We start from the raw sequence: 26625 nt of genomic DNA on the forward strand, positions 1-26625 counted from the left end.
AATAACCAATTAAAGCAAAATTATTCAAAATTATCTTAAAATCATGGGTGAGAGGTTGTTGAAGAAGTGATTCTCACAGTCCAAAAGGTTACTTATTAGGTTACTTACTATTTTACAGGGGAAAAGGTACCTTTAAAAGAGAAGAAAAAATGACAGACCTCACTTTATCATATAATTATAATTTAACACCAGCAATGAGATAACTGACGCAGGACTCATCTATCGATGTCATGTACCTTACCAATAGAATACACGTGCCCAAATGTCTATGCTTAATCTACAAATCAGCTAATTTCAATTTTAAAAATACTATTTGTGATTTAACATTAATTAGCATCCATCTAATTCCAATATGAAGAAGCTTCTATAAAACTACTGGATTCTGAAAAGGAGGGGGGCTCTAGGGGGTGTTAGACAAGAGGAAACCGAGACAGGACAAAGCTTGGTGACGGACCCCCCAGGAAACCCACAGTGTGGCCAGACACCGGCCGCACCTGTGACAGGAGCACTGCTGCCGCGATGCTGCTGCTGTGTCACGTGTCCTGACACAGCAGAGGGTCTCTGCTGCGTCGAACACACACACACTCAGAAACCAAAGGCAAAGCCTGCAACTCAATCAAGGCTCACTGGAAAGCTACCCCTCTGCTTTAAGCAAGTTCTGTAGGACACTTGTCTACAGAACTACTTGCCTATGGGAGACCATCTCAAATTTCCCTCAATCCTGAAGAGTTGACAACTGACTTCCATCTTCTTGAAACAGTGGTGACGCCTCGTTTCCAAACAGAATACACTGTTTTTACTTAAATTTTCTGCATTGATAAAGGGGGCACATTAAGAATTGTTATGTCTTCTCAGAGAATTGAAACCTTCCTCATTATGTAATGTCTCTTAATCAACTGTGATTTTTTTAAGTGACTCATTTTTAGTCAGTCTTTCCAAAGCATTTAATGAAGTTTTCTTTGAAAAAAAGAAAAAAAAAAGGGGGGAGAAAGCAGGGTGGTGGTGGGGGGGCGAAGAGAAAGAACAGACAAAGCTTGCTAGACAAAGCTGACTAACTGCTTCAAAAAGATTTTAAATGAATTCTAAAACTGAATTTTTTTTCCAAAATACAGTCAATCTTATAGTCAGATTATCAGTTGAAACAGAGTTGATAAGAAAAAGTATCCCCCACACACCAGCAACTCCCCAATCTACATTTCTAGCCAAAATCTTCCTCTTCAACTCAGACCAGACCCATGTTTCCAACGGGAGACGGGCCATCTTCACTTGGACAAGCAAGTAACTAAAATCTCATGTGTTCAAAACTGGAGCTGTTCCCTAAATAATACCATGATGTATCTAGGTTCCCAATCCAGTAATTCAAGTTGTCTCTTGAGTCCGCTCTTCCCTCAGCCACTGACCTACGTGCATCAATTCTGCAGCCTCACCACCTCAACTCAGCTCCTCCCACCTCCCCTTCCAGAGTCAGTCAGGACCATAGCGTCTCAGAATCATCTTCCCAGTAATGTAAGTAGTAAAGGCAAAGGAATGTCAGAATTACAAAATCACAAGCTGTTAATGAAATAATGATTCCAGGCAATGACCACTTGTGGCTCCTAAAACCTACACATGAAATGTGAGAACTTGTCACGTGGATCAGACTGAAACTCCTCATCTCAGAGATTCTGTTAACCTCACGGGAGAGGAGTCAACTAGACAAGATGGGCATTCTGATATGTTACAGCAAGGCTCACGACCATCTGTGCAAAATATCAGTAAAAAAGCCAATGAACTCCCATGCAATCCTGCTTCTCCATTAGAAAAACATGGAGAGACAGAGGAACATGTTAAAAGACACCATGTGCTCAAAACCTAGAATACAGGAAACTCTACACGAAAATAATCTGGTCTCTTCATCAAATAGACATGATGGGGAAAAACGGGGGAAGGTTACAGGAAGAAGCTGTTATAGATTAAGAAAGATGCAGAGATTATCAAGGATATGTAACATCCAGACCTTTTTCAAATCCCAATTCAATCAACAAAGACATGCTTTGTTTGAGACAACTGGGAGAAACTGAATAGATCATTAGATATTAGAAAGTATAAAGAAAAAAGCGTAACTTCACAGTGTGAAATTATCTGCTACTGCTAGGTCACTTCAGTTGTGTCCGACTCTATGTGACCCCATAGATGGCAGCCCACCAGGCTGCCCTGTCCCTGGGATTCTCCAGGCAAGAACACTGGAGTGGGCTGCCATTTCCTTCTCCAATGCATGAAAGTGAAAAATGAAAGTGAAGTTGCTCAGTCGTGTCCGACCCTCAGTGACCCCATGGACTGCAGCCCACCAGGCTCCTCTGTCCATGGGATTTTCCAGGCAAGAGTACTGGAGTGGGGTGCCATTGCCTTCTCCACTGGCCAGATTCAATGAAGTCAGGATATAAAAATTAGTTACCAACTGATACACAGGTATTAGATGATAGAAAGGAACTAGTGTTAACTTTTAAAATAATTAAAATGTGAATAAAATTAAAACCACACATATCACAAACCTGAGCACTTTCAGTACACTAGTAATCTGTCTTTTTACTTACTTGAATGGTTTCACACACACAACAAGCATATTATTTATTATACAAACTAGGGCAAATCTGAAAATGAAGGGGGGCTCTGGTCATGATTACAGTAAGTCAACAGGCATACGCTGGGGCTGACTCAAGCAGGTTAGGGTCAGTCACCCTCCTCCACTAGGTCAACACCCGGTGGACAAGGTGTGATGACAAAATCACCGCACAGTATACACCCTCCTCAGGGCCACTCCCTCTACCTAATCACCTCTGGGAAGCATGAACTCTTCAGCAGTGCAACCACTGCTCAAATAACTTTTGGAAATGCACTTTTGCACTGTAAGAACCATCATCATGCATTTTTTTTGCACACAAAAAGGAGGCGTCATTAGAAATTATTTTCTTGCATGACATTCACATTCTTATGAAGACAATTCCAAAACAGTAAGTTTAAAAACATTTTGGTTCATGGCACTACTGGAATAAATGTTTACTTCACAAAATCTACACTTTTAAAAATAAAGCTTACTTGAGTGTGCAAATTCTCATTTGTTTTATATTAAAAGAGTACATATATTACTTTATAGCCAGTATTTCAAGAAGCTAAAAAAAACAACTATCCTCAGAAAAATTTTAAAATAAAGGCAAAACTATCTCTTAGCTGAGGAGTAGGGACACAGGTTAATTATTAAAAAACACAGCTGTTTGCTTGCTAGAATATGTACTAATAAAAAATTATTTTAAAAGAAAGGCAGAAGACAAGGATATGGAACTATTCTTAAAAGTAAGATCACACATGGACAACTTGTAAGGCTCCTCAAGAACAAAAGATAGATATGATCTATTCTCATAAAACTACGACCATTTAAGAGTCTGGCCCATATAAGACACTTGATATTTACTAAAAAACAAAACAAAACAAAACATGCTATCCCTAAAAAAGAAAACCAGAAAGGTAAAAGCAGTAAAATGTTGCTGTGATGGTCCAGCAGAGGTTATTCTTTGTCATGTAACATCCATCATCAGAGCTCTCAAGGAAACCAGCCAGTGCCTAGCTGTGGATTTTTAGTTGACTAAAAATGAAGTTCTAGACTGTATCACACAAATCAATGTTAAATAGCACTTGATCTCTTTTTAAAAAAATTTCGAACTACCCGACAGTCAGCAAAAAGATAAAGGTATCCAAATGCTAAAAAAAAATTTTTTAATGAACAAATACCATTTCTGCATGATGTATATTTTCTGGTGAACAGAATCAACAATCACTTTTTGGTAGAAACCATTTCTATTTCTGTGATGCTGACTGAGTCCTGAACAAGCAGGGCTCCCAGAATTGGTAGCACTTCTCCATAAGACAAAGATTTTGGTGACAGGCAAATATTGTATTTTACAAGCGGCACATGTCTCTCTTGCATGAACAGTGATGACGAGGTGAATGAAGCCTTTTTCTCCTACTCTCTACTTCTACACTTCGAGTGAAAGAATCACAAGAACTTATGAACAGCAAAACTATTTCGCTAAAGTGGGAAAAGGTTACTGAGTAACTACTCATTTTTGCCATAGGCTTGTCTACCTACACCATTCAATAATTAGGTTAAAAGTCACAGCAATATAAATACTGGAATACTGTATAAATATGGGCTTCCCTAGTGGCTCAGACGGTAAAGAATCTGCCCATAATCTGGGACCTGTGTTTGATCCCTGGGTCCAGAAGATCCCCTGGAGATGGGAATGGCTACCCACTCCAGTATTGTTGCTTGGAGAATGCCATGGACAGAGGAGCCTGGAGGGGCTACAAGTCCATGAGGTTGCAAAGAGTCAGACACAACTGAGTGACTAACACGTTCATTTTCACATACTGTTATATTTAAAATAGGTAACCAACAAGGTCGTACTGTATACCCCAGGGGACGGACCTCTGCTCAATGTTAATATGGCAGCCTGGATAGGAGGGGAGTTTGGGGGAGAATGGATACATGTATATGCATGGCTGAGTTGCTCTGCTATGCACCTGAAACAATCACAATGTTGTTAATCGGCTATACCCCAATTAAAAAAAAAAAAAAAGAACAGAGGTTTCAGTCTTAAATGATTCAAAATGTTATTAGTGCCTGGAATTTTAAGTTATTTATAAAATAGTAAGGACAACTTAGAAAAAGACACTTTCTAGTGGAAAAGTATCTCCCTAAAATTAGGACAAGGATTTTTAAGCTTAAGAAGAAGCCTCAAACCCAGCAGTCTATCAGGAGTTATTCTCATCCAGACTCCTATGCAAGCTGGACTGAAGCAGAGCCCTGGTGATGTGATGGGACAACAAAGCCAGTGTTCTATGAGTCAAGACTTTCTGAGAAAAGTTTTAGCAAACTTATCTCACTAATCAGGGAGTAAAGATAAATTTAAGAAAACTCAATCAAAATGTCTAAATTTTGACAGCAATATGAACCAATCACCTAGTACGATGGGTGCATTTGTGTCTATAAGCATTTTTAGTGAAAGAAATAGGGGAGGAGGGAGTAGGCACCATTCTAGAAAAGTGAATATGACTACAGCAAAACACTGAAGGAAAAAAGGCTCTAATCTGAACTCATAAAGAATTTCCTTTATAAAAATTTTAAAAGTACTGAAGAATTTCCTTAGTAATTTAAAAACTATTTATTAAAGACCCTGCCACTACAGCATACATTTTAAAAACTGTTAATTCAACTATTCTAAATCAATTTCAAACTACAGCCTAAACCAAAAGAAAGCCTACCATAGTGCCTGACTCTATCAGTACTAACTGGTGAACTGAGCCTAGTTACTTAGCTCATTGAGCCTGCCTCAGTTTTCTCAGTCTAATCCATAAAAGTGCTGGTCGGGTATCTGGTAAATACAGAGTACAAGCACTAGCCAGGCAGAGGTGCCTCTATCACTACAATTATTATCAAAAACCATTACACACAGTCAAGTCCTAATATTGCTTTTGTCATTTAAAAGATACTAAGTATGTAATAAAATTCAAACTGTAGGGAAAGAAGGGATCAATATTCAGTCCTTAAAATAAAAACTTCAATAAGAAATTTTGTTGCGAGTGATTTTCACTGTATATTAATACTTCTAAATTCAAGAACATCTGTCAGTATAAAAAATGAAAATTATTTCTAATAAAAAAGAAAACTAAAAGTAAAAAGAAAAATTGCACAAGAGTGGGGTTGATTTATAAGTAAAAGCTATAAATGAAACTTAGAGTAAAACAGGAAATTCTCAGAAGATTCATAAATAAAGCCAATTCAATAATGTGTGGAATACAAGAATCAAAGATAAAACAATGGATAAACCCCTAGAAGGAAACCCTTGAGCCAAATTTGTGCATTAATTTTAACATTATCCCACTTTCAACCACCATCAAGTCTTTTTCCAAACTGCTTCTGAAGGAAGTTTAATAACTCATCTGAGTTCCTTTGAATCCATTATCCTTCCTTAGCATCAACAAGAGCTCCTAAAACACAATAAGTGGCTAAAAACTGAAGTGGATGTAATCAGACTTGTGAATAATCTGAAATAGATTAAAGGTATAGCTTTTAAGTTATAGATTAAAAACTATAGCTTTATAAAGTGATCTAAGAATTGTTTTAATTAGCAGAAAAGTCAGACTTAGAAATATGTTACTAAAGCTGATTAGTTTTACTAATCACTATTTCACACCAAATAGCTGTGAAAAGAAGAGAAGCAAAAAGCAAAGGAGAAAAGGAAAGATATACCCATTTGAATTCAGAGTTCCAAAGAATAGCAAGTAGAGATAAGAATGCCTTCTTCAGTGTTCAGTGCAAAGGAAAACAATAGAATGGGAAAGACTAGCGATCTCTTCACGAAAATTAGAGATACCAAGGGAATATTTCATGCAAAGATGGGCTCGATAAAGGATAGAAATGGTATGGATCTAACAGAAGCAGAAGATAGTAAGAGGAGGTAGCAAGAATACACAGAAGAACTGTACAAAAAAGATCTTCATGACCCAGATAATCACAATGGTGTGTGATCACTCATCTAGAGCCAGACATCCTGGAATGTGAAGTCAAGTGGGCCTTAGAAAGCATCATTATGAACAAGACTAGTGGAGGTGATGGAATTCCAGGTGAGCTCTTTCGAATCCTAAAAGACAATGCTGTGAAAGTACTTCACTCAATATGCCAGCAAATTTGGAAAACTCAGCAGTGGCCACAGGACTGGAAAACGTCAGTTTTCATTCCAATTCCTAAGAAAGACAATGCCAAAGAATGCTCAAACTACCACATAATTGCACTCATCTCACATGCTAATAAAGTAATGCTCAAAATTCTCCAAGCCAGGCTTCTCCAATACGTGAACTGTGAACTTCCAGATGTTCAAGCTGGTTTTAGAAAAGGCAGAGGAACCAGAGATCAAATTGCCAACGTCTGCTGGATAATCGAGAAAGCAAGAGAGTTCCAGAAAAACATCGATTTCTGCTTTATTGACTATGCCAAAGCCTTTGACTGTGTGGATCACAAGAAACTGTGGAAAATTCTGAAAGAGATGGGAATACCAGACCACTTGACCTGCCTCTTGGGAAATCTGTATGCTCAGGAAGCAACAGTTAGAACTGGACATGGAACAACAGACTGGTTCCAAATTGGGAAAGGAGTATGTCAAGGCTGTATATTGTCACCCTGCTTATTTAACTTATATGCAGAGTACATCATGAGAAATGCTGGGCTGGATGAAGCACAAGCTGGAATCAAGATTGCCAGGAGAAATAACAATAACCTCAGATATGCAGATGACACCACCCTTATGGCAGAAAGTGAAGAACTAAAGAGCCTCTTGATGAAAGTGAAAGAGGAGAGCGAAAAAGTTGGCTTAAAGCTCAACATTCAGAAAACGAAGATCATGGCATCTGGTCCCATCACTTCATGGCAAATAGATGGGGAAACAGTGGAAACGATGGCAGACTTTATTTTTTTGGGCTCCAAAATCACTGCAGATGGTGCCTGCAGCCATGAAATAAAAAGACACTTACTCCTTGGAAGAAAAGTTATGATCAACCTAGACAACATATTAAAAAGCAGAGACATTACTTTGCCAACAAAGGTTCATCTAGTCAAAGATACGGCTTTTCCAGTAGTCATGCATGTATGTGAAAGTTGGGACTATAAAGAAAGCTGAGTGCCGAAGAATTGATGCTTTTGAACTGTGGTGTTGCAGAAGACTCTTGAGAGTCCCTTGGACTGCAAGGAGATCCAACCAGTTCATCCTAAAGGAAATTAGTCCTGAATGTTCATTGGAAGGACTGATGTTGAAGCTGAAATTCCAATACTTTGGCCACCTGATGCAAAGAGCTGACTCATTTGAAAAGACCTTGATGCTGGGAAAGATCGATGGTGAGAGAAGGGGACGACAGAGGATGAGATGGTTGGATGGCATCACGGACTCAACGGGCATGAGTCTGAGTAAACTCTGGGAGTTGGTGATGGACAGGGAGGCCTGGCGTGCTGCAGTTCATGAGGTTGCAAAGAGTCGGATGTGAGTGAGCAACTGAACTGAACTGAAAGCTGATTAAATATAAAAGTATGTGTTGTATCTGCAGTAGTAATATGAATAGCACACAAGGTATTCCTCAGGTATACGAAAACACAATGTTCACATCACAGACAAACAAGTATAATTTCAACATGTCTCTTTTTTCCCCACTTTCTTCTTACTTGTAACTTAATCAACATGTCCAAACTATAGCTGTTTGTCACCTGCAATCACAGGCTGGCTGCAAAAAGAACAGTTTGGCAAAAATCAATGAAAGCATTCTATGAGAATCAACTGGCTATACAGAGCTTCCAACAGAAATGCTGTATATTTCATTTTTCCTAGTAAATTCCATACTGTACATTTTGTATTCCATTATATTTATAGTAAATTTATTATATTAAAAAAAAACCACTATGAGATAAAATAGAATACCTGGATATCTTTCTTCACTGATTTAGCTTTGTTATCTGCAATTTTCTTCCTAAATTCAAGAAGAACTTCCTTACAGTCCTCAAGGTGAATCTCAGGCTCCCAGGTATCATCATCTGCTGTGTATCCTTTCCATCGAACCTTATAAAGGACCTTACCCTGTAATATAAATTAAAAACAGGCAAATAAAGGATATTAGATTTGATTATAGTTCCAAAGCCATACAGTTGCTGAGAACAAATGAACCAACTTACAATGGAGATTAAAATCATGATAAAGAATGTTCATCTAAAAAAAAAAATCATCTCCTGAGATCATTTGTGAATTCCTTAAAACATATAATGAAATTCCACCCAATCCAAGTCCAGCTACAGTTTCTCCTCTGAGGGCAACTGCTTACCACAGTGGAATAGTAAGACATCAGTCACATTTTAACTTTCGTCCCCTCCTAACATGAACTGGCCTAAAAGCATCTCTTAAAATGTTCTAAGACAGAAGCCAGTGATTGTAAATTTCTGGGGAGGAGAGTGGAAGGAGAGTTCATCTTCGATCTATTTTATATATGGTACTTTTCACTTAATAAGTAATTTTTAAATTAAAAAAATAAAAATTTAAATAACAAGAATAAAATGTGTGTGTGTGGGGGGCGAGTTCTTCTCCTGACGCAAGTGGCCTTAAAAAAAAAAAAGTATCCCTGGTGGTCCAGTGGTGAAGTCTCAGCACTTCCAATGCAGGAGGCCCGGGTTCAATCTCTGGTCAGGGAACTATATCCCACTTGTTCCAACTAAAGACCCCAGGTGCTGCAACGAAGATCTGGCACGGCCTAATAAGTAAATAAATAAATATGAAAAGAAAAGTATCACACCAAAGGCAAAGACAACAGAAGCAAAAAAAGTCACACTACATCAAACTAGAAAGCTTCTACACAGCAAACCAAGTCATCAACAAAATGAAAAGGCAACCGCCTGAATGGGAAGATACTTGCAAGTCGGATATCTGATAAAGAGTCAATATTTAAAACATATAAAGAACTGAGAACTTCAGGTGGTTAACACGCTAGGCTTCCAATGCAGGGCTGTGGGTTCGATCCCTGATCAGGGAAGTAAGATCCTGCATGCCATATGGCAAAAAAAAAAAAAAAAAAAAAGAGAGAACTGATACAACTACACAGTAAAAAAAACCAACCAGATTAAAAAATAGGCAACTGTGCTTCCCTTCAGTGGTGAAGAATCTATCTGCCAATGCAGGAGACACAGGTTTGATCCCTGATCCAGGAAGATCCCACATACCAAGGAGCAACTAACCCCATGCACCACCACTATGAGCCTGTGCTCTAGAGCTGGGGAGCCACACAAGATAAGCTACCGCAATACACCTGAAGCAGCCCCCCTCACCACCACTAGAGAAAAGCTTGTGCAGCAATGAAGACCTAGCATGACCAAAATAAATGTAAAAAACCTGAGATATTACCTCACACCTACTAGGTCAAACAAACAAAACCACAGAACATAACAAGGGTTGGTGACGACATAGAGAAAAGAGAACCTTCTCACACTGATGGTGGGTATGTAAAATGATACAATTGCTATGGAAAACAGTTCAGCAATTCCTCAACATGTTAAACAAAATTACCTCATAATCCAGCAATTCCACTATGAGGTATATATCCCAAAGAACTGAAAACAGAGACATATTTGAACACACATTTCAGGGCAGCATTATAACAACCCAATCAGTCAATCAATAGATGAATGTATCATCAAAATGTGGTATTCAGCCTTAAAAGGGGAGGAAATTCTGACACATGCTGACATGGATGAACCTTACAAACATGCTAGGTGAAATAAGCCAGGCACAGGAGGAAAATATTTCTGATTCCATTCATATGAAGCACCTACAACATGGAAACTCACTGAGACAGAAAGGAGACGGGCTGAGAGAGAGAACAGGGAATCAGTGTTTACTGGGGACAGAGTTTCACTTTGGGAAGATGGAAAAGTTCCGGAGCTGTACAGAGGTGCTGCTGCACATCAATGTGGATGTACTTAATCACCCCTGAACTGTACACTGAAAAGTGGTTATAGTGGAAAATTCAAGATACACATATAGAATACGTATGTATGTGTTAATCACTCAGTTATGTCCAACTTTTTGTGACCCCATGGACTGTAGTCCACCAGGCTCCTTTATTCATGAGATTTCCCAGACAAGAATACTGGAGTGGGTTGCCATTCCCTTCTCCAGGGGATCTTCCTGACTCAGGGATCAAACTCAAGTCTCCTTCATTGCAGGCAGATTCTTTATCATCTGAGCCACCAGGGAAGCCCATATACATAAACTACAACAAAAACATTTTCAAGTTCCTTGTTGCATCTTTTGTCCATTTTTCTTGCTCATTTATAAGAATTTTTCTTTTGAAAACCTTTGTTTTTGGTCATGGCATGCATCTTTGCAGGATCTTCGCTCCCCAACCAAGGGTCAAACCTGGGCCACAGTAGGCACCGAATCCTAACCACCAGACTACCAGAGAAGTCCCTATTAAGTCTTTGTCATATATATTCCAAATTCTTGCTTCTCTAGATTTCTGATTTTTTTTTCTCCTTAATGCCCAACTTCACTGAGAAGCAAGAATGCCCTCAATTCAATAGTTCCCGAACGATCTGCAGAGCACCATTCTAGCTCTGCTTTTAACACTGTCTGGTTTTATTCACACAACCACCAAGGCCACAAACTTTCCAAGCTGAGTGCCCTCCCAGGTCAGTCCCCAGCCATGCCCACACTGCTTTCCAGACACTCTGCTACCTGTAGGAAGACTCAGCATCAGCCTTTAACAGGGTGAGAAAGTGAGAGATGATGGGAAAAGTATATAGCCTCTTAACTTCCAACAATAATCCTGAAAATCTTTATAATTTTAAAATGATAATTAAAAGCCTACGTAGGAACTTCCCGGTAGTCCAGTGGTTAAGACTCTATGGTTCCACTACAGGGTGAGCAGGCTCAATCCCTGGTCAGGAAACTAAGATCCTGCAAAGTGGCCAAAAAAAAAAAAGTCAGTTTAATGGTTCAGTTATGCAGCTGTGGGGGGTGGGTGGGAGTGATTATACCAAATGAAAATGTATGCACATTCTTTTTAGCAAAAGTGTGGAAAAAAGAAAACTATTAGTATACAACATTGTGACAGCTTCTATGAAGGTGTAGTTAAAAGGAGATACACCAAGGTGAGACAGCATGGTTGCATAATGCTGAACTCCTCTGTACCAATGGAGGCAATGGAAAAAAACAGTGTGCTGTACTGCCTTCAAGGAGCAGTATTCTTGGTCTTGGTAGGAGTATCACATGAGAAGTTACACTGTTACAGCACAGTGGAAAAACACCTTAATGTACCAACAATAGGGCATGGAAACAAATGATCCTTGCTTTGGGGCCACCTGATTTTTGTGTGCGTAAAAATAATGCTAAATTTATTACTCAAGGGGGCTTTAAAAAAAAAACCACACCATTTACTTTCAAAAGCAGAAAAAAAATGTATATAGAGGAAAAAAATAAAGCCAATAACAACTGGGGGATCTGAGTGAAGGCATGTGGGAGATACTAAGCAATTCTTGCAGCTTTTCTGATTTATGGGGGAAAAAAAAACTAGTAAAGTTTTATTTCAACAATGAACATAGATATAAATTTAATATTAGTTATCAATTAAGTTTGATCTAGTCAATGACAATGAGGAATATTAATAATCATTTTTGAGTATAAGGAGTACTCAATTTTAGCTCTAGACTTGACTGACAAATAACAGCCTTTATTTCAGCAGTTTTGCTTCATTCATTCATTCATTCAATAAATGTTTACTGAGGGTCACTTATGTGTACAGCAGTATACAAAAGAAATGAAATCACTGAATTATACTTTTTTTTTAATAGGAGTAATGTCAACCCAAATATTGCCCAAAACTTTGCTGTATACTAAAAACTTTCATAACAGCCCTGGGATCTATAAAGTTATCTTCAAAACTTCCATAATCTCTATTTTCTTGGTAGCTGAGCTTAACCCATGAGCCGAACTATAAGGAAGCAGATGGTCCTCCTATCTTCTTAAGATTCTAGATATTAGATAATTAGTTAAAAAAAAAAATCTCAAGGCCAGTGAGTCTGAGTGTATTATGAACATGAAATTTTTTAAAGAAAAGCACAACTGTAATTAGGCACTTTAGTGGACTTCAAGTATATTAATAATAAAAGCAGGAACTTCCCTGGAGGTTCAATGGTTAAGACTGCACTTCTCATGTGGGGTTGGGGGATCAATCCCTGCTCAGGATGCCTTGTTTCAAGGCAATAAATAAATAAAAGAAGCAAAAATAGCTAATATATTCTAAAATGGTGAGGCAAAAAATGAGTAATAAAAGAAGTAAAAATATCTGGTATCTTTTAGTACTGCTTTAAACACATCACAAAAAATGACAGTTAAACTAATCAATAATATCAGGAATATGAAGTATGAACTGACTCATCTGAAAAGACCCTGATGCTAGGAAAGATTGAAGGCAGGAGGAGAAAGGGATGAGAGAGGATGAGATGGTTGGATGGCATCACCAACTCAATGGACATGAGTTTGAGTAGACTCGGGGAGCCGGTGATGGACAGAGTAGCCTGGTGTGCTGCAGTCCATGGGGTTGGAGAGTTGGACACAACCAAGCGACTGAACTGAAACTGAATGAAACAGAGAATAGCCTCCTGCATTCAAATTATTCTCAAATTACTTCCCCATTCTTCCAGTTTCAAGTTCTTAACTAATGGTTGATTTGCTTGCTGGCAGATGTATTATAGGTTTCAAGTAACCCAACTGGGCCCTGGTGGATCAAATGATAAACAATTAGCCTGCAATGCAGGAGACCTGGGTTCAATCCCCCGGTAGGGAAGATCGCCTGGAGAAGGGAATGGCGACCCATTCCAGTATTTTTGCCTGGAGAATCCCATGGACAGAGGAGTCTGGCGGGCTGCAGTCCATGGGGTCACAGAGTTGGACACCACTGAGTGACTGAGTTGAACACTTTCAACACACTTAATCAGGCAAATATTCAATGTAAACAACATAAGAACTTACGTCAGTGAAAGTAAAAAATTCTTTTAAAGCACATGAAACATTTACTAATAATCAAATGTTTGGAAAGTAAGCAATATATTTATACACAATTTATGGAAACTGGAAAATAATGTTATCTGAATGAAAACAAACATAATTTATGAACTGCAACTAAAGTAAGATGAGAACATAATTTAACATAACATAAAGGTATGTTATTTGAAAAAAGAAAGGCTAAAAACAGTGAGCTATGCAAAGGAAACTGTAAATAAGGTGAAAAGACAACCCTCAGAATGGGAGAAAATAATAGCAAATGAAACAACTGACAGAGTTAATTTCCAAAATATACAGGCAGCTCATACAACTCAATACCAGAAAAACAAACAACCCAATCAAAAAGCACAAAAGACCTAAACAGACATTTCTCCAAAGAAGACATATACATGGCTAATAAACACAAGAAGAGATGCTCAAAATCGCTCATTATTAGAGAAATGCAAAGCAAAACTACAATCACCTCATGCCAGACAGAATGGCCATAATAAAAAAATCCACAAGTAACAAGTGCTGGAGAGGGCATGAAGAACAGGGAACCACCACACTGCTAGAGGGAACGTAAACTGATACAGCCACTGTGGAAGACAGGATGGAAAGTCCTTTAAAAACTAGGAATAAAACTACCATACAACACAACAGTCCTGCTGCTGGGCATAGACCCTGAAGAAACCAAAACTGAAAAGGACACAAGTACCCCAATGTTCACCGCAGCACTATTTACAACAGCCAAGACGTGGAAGTAACCTCGATGTCCATCAACAGATGAACTGATAAAGAAGCTGTGGTACGTATATACAATCACATCAGCCATGAAAAGGAACTCTTTTGAGTCAGTTCTAATGAGGTGGACGAACCTAGAGCCTAATATACAGAGTGGAGTAAGTCAGAAAGAGAAAAACAAGTATCTTATATTAATGCATGTATATGGAATCTAGAAGGAAGATACTGACAAATCTGTTTGCAGAGCAGCAGTGGAGACACAGACATAGAGAACAGACTTACGGACAAGGGTGGGTGAGATGAATGGAGAGAGTAGCATGAATGCATATACACCAACGTATGTAAACAGACAGCCAATGGGAGTTTGCTATATGACTCAGGGAACTCACACTGGGGCTCTGTAATAACCTAGAGAGGTGGAATGGGAGGGAGGTGGGAGGGAGATAAGAGGGAGGAGACATTTGTACACCTATGGTTAATTCATGTTGATGTATGACAAATCAAACCAATACTGTAAACAATCAATTAAAAATATTGTTTTTAAAAGCTGTGCATCCATCTCAAGATGTTAGAAAAAGACCAACAAATAAGGAATAGATGCAGCAAAAACGATTTAATAAAATTCAACATTCATTCACAATAAAAGTATTTAGCAACCAGAAATAAAGGGAATCTCTTCAACAAAAAGTAAATATACAAAAATTAATTGCATAAGCAACAAACAGTAAGACAAGGAAACTTTTCAAAGAATCACTTACCACTGCACTGGAAAATCAATAACACCTAAAAGTCAATTTACTAAAACTTCAACATAAAGTTATAAAAAAGTTATAAAGTTATAAAACAGGATTTCTCTGGTGGTCCAGTGGCTAAGACTCCTTGCTCCCAATGCAGGGGGCCTGGGTTCCATCCCTGGTCAGATAATTTGCATGCTGCAACCAAGAATTCACAGGCTGCAACTAAAGAGATCACATCTGCAGAAACTAACAACAACAAAAAACATCCCACACATCACAACTAAGACCAGGTGCAGCCAAATAAGTTATTTTTTAAAAAGAGAGTTATTAAATATTATTGAAAAAAATAAATTAATCCTAAATTTATCCACAAATTCAATGCAAGTCTCAATAAAAACTCAAAGTTTTTGTGTGCAAGGAAATTGACAAGTTGATTCTAAAATTTACAATGTTAAAAAATAAAAAGAAAGATTTGCTCAATGAAACCTGACTCCTACATTACACTATACACAAAATCAATTACAAGTAAAGTGCAAACATAAGTCAGAAAGACAAAACAACACAGCTTTCAGAAAAGAAAAAAAAAAAGAATATTTAGAGTAAGGAAAGATTTCTCAAACCAGACATTAAAAGCACTCAACATCAAGACAAATTAACTTTTCCTACATTAATCATATTCTATTTACCAAAAAGACATAGCAGGAAAAGAGATTTACATGACATCAGTCACAAAGGGTTTGAATCCAGAATACAAGAAATCAATAAAGACAACTCAGTAGAGATCTGAAAGGGCAGTTCATAAACGATAACCAGATGATGACTAAATATATGAAAAGACGCTCAATGATTTCAACGCTGATTTCTAATGCGAAAACCAGAAAAATATAAATTACAAGTAGGAAATACCAACAAATACATCACCACTACTGGCTGAAAATACAGACGGATTATCAAGTGTTGACAGGATGCGAAACGAAAGGAATTCTCCTAAGCCAGCAGTAGTAGTGTAAATTGGTACAACTACTTTTGAAAACAGTTTCTTAAAGCTGAAGACATGCATCTTGTCCTCCTAGTGTATACCTCCCACTCCTAGGAATATAGCAAGACAACCAAGAGAAACATTTGTGCACAATACACCAGGAGACACGTTCAGTAAAGTTCCTGCCTTTTAGTCACTCACTCGTGTCTGACTCTTTGTGACCCCATGGACTGTAGCCCACCAAGCTCCTTCGTCCATGGAATTATCCAGGCAAGAGTACTGGAGTGGGTTGCCATTTCCTTCTCCATCAGTTAAGTTCACAGAAGCATTATTCAAAACTGGAAACAACCCAGGTACCCAACAAAAGTAGTAGAAAAGATAAAACTGTAATATATTCATACAACTGAATACAGTTGACCCTTTAACAACATGGGTTTGAACTGTGGGATCCACTTATATGCAGATTTTTTTCAATAAATATATTGGAAAAAATTTTAGAGATTTTCAGCAATTTGAAAAAAGCTGCAGATGAACCATATAGTCTAGAAATATTGAAATAATTAAGAAAAAGTATGCAAAGAATGCATGAAGAATATGCAGATGTTGGTCTATTACTACAAAAGCATAAGACGAGTGACAGTTAATGGAAAATTAATGTGTTAAGTTTTCTTAATGTGTTATAACTTTGCTTTCAAAGAATTATATTATCATTCTTTTCTAATTGGAGAAACTGAATATTAGCTTATTATTCAAGGTAAACAATGTCTTTAAAAATGTGTTTCTGATACTATATTATAAATATGACTGTAATACTGTATGCCATAAAAATTTTCTAATGATTTGTTCTTTAGTGTCTAGGTTAGACTGCTGTGCTGTGCTAAGTCACTTCAGTCATGTCTGACTCTTTGTGACCCCCATGGATTGTCCATGGAATTCTCCAGGCAAGAATACTGGAATGGGTTGCCATGCCTTCCGCCAGCGGATCTTCCCAACCCAAGAATCTAACCTGCAGCTCCTGCGCCTCCTGCACTGCAGGCAGATTCTTTATCACTAAGCCACCAGGGAAGCCCAAACCAGGCTACTGTGAAGCAACTGTATCGATTACACTGCTGCTGCTAAGTTGCTTCAGTTGTGGCCGACTGTGTGCGACCCCACAGACAGCAGCCCACCAGGCTCCGCCTTCCCTGAGATTCTCCAGGCAAGAATACTGGAGTGGGTTACCATTTTCCTCTCCCATGCATAAAAGTGAAAAGTGAAAGTGAAGTCGCTCAGTCCTGTCAGACTCTTTGCAACCCCATGGACTGCAGCCCACCAGGCTCCTCCCACCATGGTATTCTCCAGGCAAGAGTACTCCAGTGGAGTGCCACTGCCTTCTCTGATTGATTACACTAGGCTACCATAAAACACTGAATCATTCAACTTTTTCACATTATCTTTTCATTGTTGATGTCAGTATTACTAGTAATACATACAACACCAAAATGTTTTATTTAAGACAATATTGATGTAGGCTCTGACAGGTAATTCATCTTGTAAACAAACAATGTAAATAGGGTAGGCAATACCATTAATATATTTTCTTCTTACAGTTTTATTAATATTTTCTTTTCTTTAGTTTACTTTTTTATTAAGAATCCTCCCAACCCAGGGATCCAACCCAGGTCTCTCACATTGCAGGTGGATTCTTTACCAGCTGAGCCACGAAGAAGCCCTTCATTAGAACACAGTATATAATACGCATAACATACAAAATATTTGTTAAACTGTTTACACTATGGTAAGGCTTCCCTTTCTGGTAAAAAAGCCTTTAGTAGTTAGGTTTTGAGGGAGTCAAAAGTTATACTGGCTTTTCAACTGTGCGGGGCCAAGCATCCCTAGGGCCCAAGTTGTTTGAGGTCAACTGTACTCAGCAGCAACCAAAAAAAAAACCAAAAAAAACCATAGCTCCAACAGCAGGGATTAAATCTCACCAAGATGTTACTGAGCAAAAAAAGCAGATGCACACCAAACAAATATAGTGAGATTCCACTTAAAGGAAAAAGATTTTAAAGATGGGGCTTTAGGTGCAGTTCCTACAATCCTTCGAAGCTAACAAAATAAAATATTGTATCAAGAAGTGAATCACCTTAACTGTGAAGACATGACCTTAGTCTTAACTATTTTCTGAATATTTCCCACCTGCCTGGCACTATGTTAAATGCAGGGGATACAAAAGTGTAAGACTGCTGCACCTCTCACCTCAAGGTACTTAAAACGTAATTGGGAAAATTAAATACGTAAGAATGTCCCTAACTTCAACTAACAATAATATTGTCGACATTGGATTTTTAGTTATTTATCCCCCACTGGACAAGAGAATCTTTTATGTCAGCAACTGTGTATGCTACAATTCATCTCTATATCCTCAGGACCTAACACGGCACCTACCAGGCAGTAACTGAAAACAAAACTCTACCGAATGAATGCGCAAAAAAAAAAAAAAAAGTAGCATACGACAAATGGGAAATGAGAGACAATTAAAAAAACATAGGGAATAAAAAGGACAGGGAAGCCTAGCGTGCTGCAGTCCATGGGGTTGCAAAGTCGGATACGACTGAGAAACTGAACTGAAAACACAACACACAGAGGACCATCGTGTAGGGCCTTTGGTCACCCTACACCCATTTACTAAAATATATTATCTTCCCATTGCCCATCCTTACACCCACTCACCTTCCGCCAGGCCACAACTGGTTCACTCACTTAACAACCTGATACACATTAAGCAATTACTGCATGCTAGGCACCGGACTCAAGTGCCAGCGTTAACAAGTTAATAAAGAGAACAGTCTCTGTACTAAGGGAGTTCACAATCTAGCAAGAGACCAACATGTAAAGAATGAAGTCTTGAAATGTAAAACAGCGGTCTACACAGTTTCGTAAGGGCACAAACGGAGGAAGCACCTCACTCTGGGGGTACCAGGGTCAAACAAGACACTGAGCAGGGTTCCCCACGAGGGATGGGGAAGCGCGGGGCAGAGCGCGGCGAGGACACTCGGTTCTCGGAGCCGAGACGCCGCCCTCGCGCCGAGGACGGCGGCCCAGTAGGGAGCCCTGGTCTCAGCGCCCCCGCGGCTGGACCTCCGCCACACTGCCTCCGGAGCCCCTTTGCGCGGGCAGCATCACCCCGGGCCCGCACCTACCCCTTCAGTCTTCATGTCCAGGATCTTCTCCACCTCGAACACATTCTCGCCGTCCTCCTCGCTGTCCCCGCCGGCCTCCTTTCCTTTCGCGGCCACGTCCTTCTCTTTGCCCCTCGCCCCAACTCCCTCTCCTTCGACTGCAGGCGACTGACCATTGCCGTCGACACCCGAACCAGGAACTGTAGCCACGCTGGCTCCTTCCGCCTCCCCCTTCGCCTCCGCCATAACGGAGCTCTCCAAACTGCCAGGAGAGGGGCCGCCAAGCGAGCCCCTCTCTCGGCCCCGAACCCCAGCCAGTCGGACGCGGTTAACTGGAAAGCGCCAATGGCGGGCTCGGGACAGAGGTGCGACGCTCGCGCACAATAAACACGTCAACGGGGGCGCGCCTCAGCCCCGCACCGCCCACAGGAAGTAGGTGGGCGGGCCGAGGGGGGAGAAGTGCCTTGGGCGGAAGGAAGAGCCGCGACATAAGGCCGCGGCGAGAGTCTCGGGGTAGCGTCGGCGGGGCGGGGCTTTGGGCAGTGAGGTGAGGAGCGGGGCGGGGAGCGGGGCGGGGAGCGGGCGGGCGGGGCTTGCGGGAAGCAGGAAGGGAGTGGAGCAGGCGGGCCAGAGAGATAGCCGGCGAAACCTCTTCCCTGGCCGGGATTCTTATCTGGGTGATGTAGCTAGGATAAACGCCTAGGATCCAATCAAACGCAACTCATAGTGCTGTTACGGTTTAGGGGAGTGCTGTTTAAAGATAAGGAAAACGTTTATTTTCCAAGTTCTAGTAGGGATTCTCCGCACGGCCCGCCCCTCCCCCCCCCCCCCCGGAAAATCAGAGAGCATGATAAAAAGTAATTTGCCCAGGTTATAAGTGATTGACCAAAAGTGCCCCCCCCCCCCAAATGAATTCTCGCCCACAGTTCAGTTCAATCGCTCAGTGGTGTCCGACTCTTCGTGACCGCATGTACTGCAGCACACCAGGCCTCCCTGTTCATCACCAGCTCCCGGAACTTAAGCAAACTCATGTCCATCGAGTCGTTGATGCCATCCTACCATCTCATCCTCTGTCGTCCCCTTCTCCTGCCTTTAATCTTTTCCAGCATAAGGGTCTTTTCCAATGAGTCAGTTCTTCGCATCAGGTGGCCGAAGTATTGGAGTTTCAGCTTCAACATCAGTCCTTCCGATGAATATTCAGGACTCATTTCCCTTTAGGATTGACTGGTTGGATCTCCTTGCAGTCCAAGGGACTCTCAAGAGTCTTCTCCAACACCACAGTTCAAAAGCATCAATTCTTCGGTGCTCAGCTTTCTTCATAGTCCAACTCTCAGACGACAGGAAAAACCATAGCTGTGACTAGACAGACCTTTGTTGGCAAAGTAGTATCTCTGCTTTTTTAATATGCTGTCTAGGTTGGTCATAACTTTTCTTCCAAGGAGTAAGCATCTTTTTATTTCACGGCTGCAGTCACCATCTGCAGTGATTTTGGAGCCCAGAAAAATAGTCTGTCACTGTTTCTACTGTTTCCCCATCTATTTGCCATGTAGTGATGTCACCCTGCTTATTTAACTTCTATGCAGAGTACATCATGAGAAACGCTGGACTGGAGGAAACACAAGCTGGAATCAAGATTGCCAGGAGAAATATCAATAACCTCAGATATGCAGATAACACCACCCTTATGGCAGAAAGTGAAGAGGAACTAAAAAGCTTCTTGATGAAAGTGGAAGAGGAGAGTGAAAAAGTTGGCTTAAAGCTCAACATTCAGAAAACGAAGATCATGGCATCTGGTCCCATCACTTCATGGGAAATAGATGGGGAAACAATGGAAACAATGTCAGACTTTATTTTTGGGGGCTCCAAAATCACTGCAGATGGTGACTGCAGCCATGAAATTAAAAGACGCTTACTCCTTGGAAGAAAAGTTATGACCAACCTAGAAAGCATATTGAAAAGCAGAGACATTACTTTGCCAACAAAGGTGGGTCTAGTCAAGGCTATGGTTTTTCCAGTGGTCATGTATGGATGTGAGTTGGACTGTGAAGAAAGCTGAGCACCGAAGAATTGATGGTTTTGAACTGTGGTGTTGGAGAAGACTCTTCAGAGTCCCTTGGACTGCAAGGAGATCCAACCAGTCCATTCTGAAGGATATCAGCCCTGGGTGTTCTTTGGAAGGAATGATGCTAAAGCTGAAACTCCAGTACTTTGGCCACCTCATGAGAAGAGTTGACTCACTGGAAAAGACTCTGATGCTGGGAGGGATTGGGGGCAGGAGGAGAAGGGGATGACAGAGGATGAGATGGCTGGATGGCATCACTGACTCGATGGATGTGAGTCTGAGTGAACTCCGGGGGTTGGTGATGGACAGGGAGGCCTGGCGTGCTGCGATTCATGGGGTCGCAAAGAGTCGGACACGACTGAGCGACTGAACTGAACTGAACTGATGGGACCAGATGCCATCTTTGTTTTCTGAATGTTGAGCTTTAAGCCAACTTTTTCACTCTCCTCTTTCACTTTCATTAAGAGGCTCTTTAGTTCTTCTTTGCTCCCACAGTAGTTAGGTGAAATATTTTTCTCTTTGTATTGCAAATTAGCAAAGAGAGACTTTGTGGCAGAGGAGCTTTTTCTTTAACTTTGAATTTTGTTGATTGATATAAATGCACAAGGTGAGAATTGTGAGCGAAGTCTTATTTGGGGTAAAATGAGAACTCTGTGCAGAAGACAGGCTCTCCCCAGCACTGGAGGAAGTGCTCCTAAGAGGTGGGGACTCAGCACAGGTGTGACTTCAGTGAAGGGGGTACTCACACTCAAGCACCTGCTTTGGCAGAGGGCCACTGCTAGTCGCTAGGAGCAGGTGTCCTTGTTAATGACTTTCGTGCTTTTCTAGGTATGAGGAGGTGTGAGAATTGGGCTCATAAAATCTCCAGAAAATATCTATCTGAAAGCCAGTCCTGCAAGTTTTTCCCAAAGCACAGAGTCTCATTCCTGATCCTGGCCCCAAGTTCCTTTCAGGGGGTGTTGTAGGTCAGATTGCAGTGGCTAATGACCTCATCCTTGTAGAGGCAGATGGCAAGTGACAGTTTTTAGTTGACAACTTAATTTACAAAATTAACTTTTAAATTAACAGAGTACGACTCTGATGCAGCAGATCTTTGTGCTGGCTCGCTAAAAGCATCCTAGGTGTTAGGAACATAAAGATAAATACATCACAGCCTGCCCTCCAGGGACTCTCAGCCTCTAAAGAAGGACAGCAATTCTAATAATTTGAGATATTTACAATATTAAATATTTTAAATAAAATAAAGTATTTAAATTATAATTAAAAATATTATAAAGCAACATCAGTTGATGGGGACAGCTTATTATTTCATAATTCTAGCTAATGAGAAGAAAATAAAATAGAGAATCACAATATTTCTTAAAATGATTCAGACAACAGCATCATTAGCTGAAAGACTGATAAGGAACTGGATGTTGAGTATCTCTCCACAGATATATGCTGGTTGTAGGGAAACAACTTCATATTGGAAAATTGCTAATCAATGTTAACATTATTAAAGCAGATAAACCAGACTTCATGGTTCACATTGACAAAAACATTGATCCTTAATCTCCTCGGGACTACAGATTTAATTCCCAGTTTACAGGAAATATGGGGAAAGAGAAATGGACACAGTCAGACATATCCGGAATGTGGGACATTCGGTAAGACAGCAAGAGGGGAGAGAAGACTGTTCTACATGTAAAACAATTGACAAAATACTTTAAGTCTTGATGGGGGTCATTACACTACTCTGCTTTTATGTATTTTTTGAAATAAAAACTAAGTATATACGTTCCTTGTAAAATTTTTTAAGTTTTTTAATTTCAACTTTTAAAATTCAAAGTGTGTAAGACAGAAATAAAGTTTCTATTCCTCAGAGGTTTGGAATATGACATCATAGATTTCTATCTCGTAAACACCTATTTGTATAGCTTTTAAGATGAGCTCTATTGCATATGCTGGATGATGGCACTATGTATATATGCACATATGATACCTGCGTGTGTCAATGTGTCCATGTTTCTGTAAGATGAATTTCTAGAAGTACAATTCCTACCAGTGGAGTTTACAGGTCAAAGAGGGTAGTGATTTGATTTTTTCTCCCAGTTTTATTGAGATATAATTGACATCTAGCACACTATAAGATTAAGATGGCAGCACCATGATCTGATCCTCAAACATCATGAAATGATGATCACAGTAAGTTTAGTGAATATCCACCACCTCACACAGATATAGAGTAGAAGAAGATCATGTTTCCTTGTGATGAGAACTCAGGATTTAGTCTCTGAACAACTTTCACATGTACTATATAGCAGTGTTTTATATTTTCATGCTGCATATTACATCCTAGTACTTATTTATCGTGTAACTGGAAGTTTGTACCTTCTGATCACCTTTATCCAATCTCCACCCTCCCCCAACCTCTGGTTTAAAAAAAGTCTGTAATATTAGAATTTTTATCTAAAAAAGTTTTTTTTGGTTGTACTGCTTGGCTTGTGGGATCTTTGTTCCCTGACCAGGGATCAAACCCAGAATCACAGTGTTAAAAGCTCGGAGTCCTAACCACTGGATCACCAGGGAATTCCTTGAAATTTTTATTGTATAGTTGCTTGTTAGTTCACTGAAACAATAGCCTTTTTCCATTTATTTTAAAGTGATTGCTATACTGAATAAAATCATAATTAGACTTCATTATAGGCATCTATTATATCTGATTATCATATACATGAGGCATGAGTGCATGTTAAAAGACAAGTGCATGAGCGTCAGCCTTGGCTGTGCTTAAGGAGCCTGTGAGGTGGGGAGCGGGCATCTCTGGGCAGGATCCCCAGCAGCTGCTTGGTGGCGGAGTCCCAGTCTTTACCCAGCTCCAGCCGCTGGCAGATGGATGGGTACTGCCCTTCAGTTCTTCTGAGCCACTCACTGGCTTTCTTTATTTTCTCACAATCCCAGGGAATATTCCTAGATTAAACACATCTTTCCATCAATTTCAGAATATAATTACATATGAAATGTCATGTGGTACCAAATCTAGCACATTATATCAGACAAAATCTGTCAAAAATTAAGATTATAAAAACAGTTCTCTTTTTTTTTCCTTTGACATTTTGTGAAAATTCTTCCACCTGTCTGACATGGTGCATTTAACTTATTCAATTACTTGGAAACAGAGTAGCCCCCTCACTGCCCAGCTTCCCCGCATGTGACACATGTTCTTCTCGCTCCAGGACAACTACAGCTTCTCCGGCCCTTTACATGTTTGCTTGTTGTCATCTCCTTTCTATCCTTCAAGGACAAGCTTGATGCTATTTTACAAAGGCTTTCATTTCTCTCTCCTTTTTATTGTCCCAGGAATTCTCAACTCCATTATTTACTTGTAAAGTACCTGAGAGTCACCCAAGATACTGGTATATATTTAATTTTAGCACACAAATGAGGAACAACTTACTTGTAAAATGTGCATAACATAAAAACTTCAAGTTTGTGTCCAGAAAATGGTGTCAATTATTCAAACTAAAGACTCAGAAAAACCATGGGATCGCTCATTAGTATTAGTTAGCTACTTCCTCATTGTTTTGTTGTCTGCTAGAACTTGCTAGCAAACAAGTGGTGACATATACCAAAGAATATGGGGGAAACTGAAAACCTGGAGAATTTTCTCCATCTTCCCCGCCCCTGCCCCCCCGACCATGAACTGGGAAAAGGCCATCAGAGTAGTGTGGTAGTTAAGAGCTGGGTTCAAATCCTGCCTCTGATCACACAGCACTGGTTGTGATATTGGTTTTTTGTTGTTGTTGGCCACCTGTCTTGCGGGATTTTAGTTGCCTGACTAGGGATTGAATCCTGGCCCTCAATGGTGAAACTGCAGAGTCCTAACCACTGGACCACCAGGGAATTCCCTAGTTGTGTGATATTGTTACAGCTTTCATTTATCACTGGAAGTCTGTTTCTTCAGTTATGACAGTGATACAAGATCCTATGGGTTTGCTGTGGGGATTAACAAAAAGCATGAATTTAAAATTTAACAGTCTCTCGCACAAAGTTGGCAATCAATAAATGTTAGCTGAATATGATGACATGAACATACTAAATAGCTGGCATACCCAACATGGCTAAAAAGACCCAATAATTATTAGTCTACCAACAGTTACTAACTACTGAAAGCAGCAAGATGATTTTAAATATTCTCATGAATCCAGATGGCCTGTAAATTTTGATGGTTCTACTAACATGAAAATTTTGTTCATATATCTCCAAGCAACGTGCTACTGCATTAAGGTTATGTACATCATGAAGCCGAAAATATATAAAAGCTTTAAATATGCATAAATAGGAAACAAAAATTACTTAAAATATTGTTATAAAGTGCCAACAAATCATTTTGCCCACACAATAACAGTGATAGGGTAATGGCATGGGTGTTATGATGTGTGATGGAATATACTTCACCATTTTTCAAAATCTTGACTTAATAGTTTGTGCCACTACAATTCAAAAGGAGACTCAAAGTTATTAATACTTATTCCAGTGGATATCATAATTGGGAAACATTTAAAAAGAGGAGGTGGCTCACTGGTTGTGCCTGTAAATCAAACAGTCCCTTCCACTAGTTCTTCAAGGTATTTGTCCAGATATTCATTTAAAACATGTTGCTTTTTAAAATTAAGTTATATATTACATATAGTTAAATGCTCAGTTAATTATTTTCTGAGTACCTCTTTCGTGTCTGATGCTGTTGGGAGTAGAGAATTTATTAATTTATTTATGGCTGAGCTGCATGGCTTGCGGGATCTTAGTTCTAAGAACAGGGATTGAACCTGGGGTGTTGGCAGTGACAGTGTGGAGTCCTAGCCACTGGACCAGCAGGGAATTTTCCAGAAGTGGAGAATTTAATCGGTCCTTGAACTGGACATGGAACAACAGACTGGTTCCAAATAGGAAAAGGAGTACGTCAAGGCTGTATATTGTCACCCTGCTTATTTAACTTCTATGCTGAGTACATCATGAGAAACGCTGGGCTGGCAGAAGCACAAGCTGGAATCAAGATTGCTGGGAGAAATATCAATAACCTCAGATATCCAGATGACACCACCCTTATGGCAGAAAGTGAAGAAGAACTAGAAAGCCTCTTGATGAAAGTGGAAGAGGAGAGTGAAAAAGTTGGCTTAAAGCTCAACATTCAGAAAACGAAGATCATGGCATCTGGTCCCATCACTTCATGGGAAATAGATGGGGAAACAATGGAAACAGTGTCTGACTTTATTTTTTGGGCTCCAAGATCACTGCAGATGGTGATTGCAGCCATGATATTAAAAGATGCTTACTCCTTGGAAGAAAAGTTATGACCAAC

At 39.8% G+C, this 26625-nt stretch overlaps 2 protein-coding genes across 5 annotated transcripts in view; both read right to left on the reverse strand.

Moving 5' to 3' along the window:
- The window catches only part of MPHOSPH8 (M-phase phosphoprotein 8), a 48729-nt gene extending 28988 nt beyond the window's left edge, over positions 1-19741 (reverse strand). For all 4 annotated transcript variants that reach the window (XM_069601734.1, XM_069601732.1, XM_069601733.1 and 1 more), the window contains exons 1-2: positions 19247-19741; positions 8499-8654 (exon numbers count right to left, since the gene is read on the reverse strand). In XM_069601734.1, coding sequence (XP_069457835.1) covers positions 8499-8654; positions 19247-19471 — 381 coding nt within the window. In that variant the 5' untranslated portion in view covers positions 19472-19741. The remainder of the gene's footprint in view (positions 1-8498; positions 8655-19246) is intronic.
- Positions 19742-23360: 3619 nt separating this feature from the next.
- Positions 23361-26625, reverse strand: part of PARP4 (poly(ADP-ribose) polymerase family member 4) — a 75056-nt gene continuing 71791 nt past the window's right edge. Inside the window, exon 34 of the mRNA XM_069601721.1 lies at positions 23361-24236. Within this exon, the coding sequence (XP_069457822.1) occupies positions 24041-24236 (196 nt within the window). The 3' untranslated portion in view covers positions 23361-24040. The remainder of the gene's footprint in view (positions 24237-26625) is intronic.

Source organism: Ovis canadensis, chromosome 10, assembly GCF_042477335.2.
Source record: "Ovis canadensis isolate MfBH-ARS-UI-01 breed Bighorn chromosome 10, ARS-UI_OviCan_v2, whole genome shotgun sequence".
In the NCBI taxonomy this organism is placed as follows: Eukaryota; Metazoa; Chordata; class Mammalia; order Artiodactyla; family Bovidae; genus Ovis; species Ovis canadensis.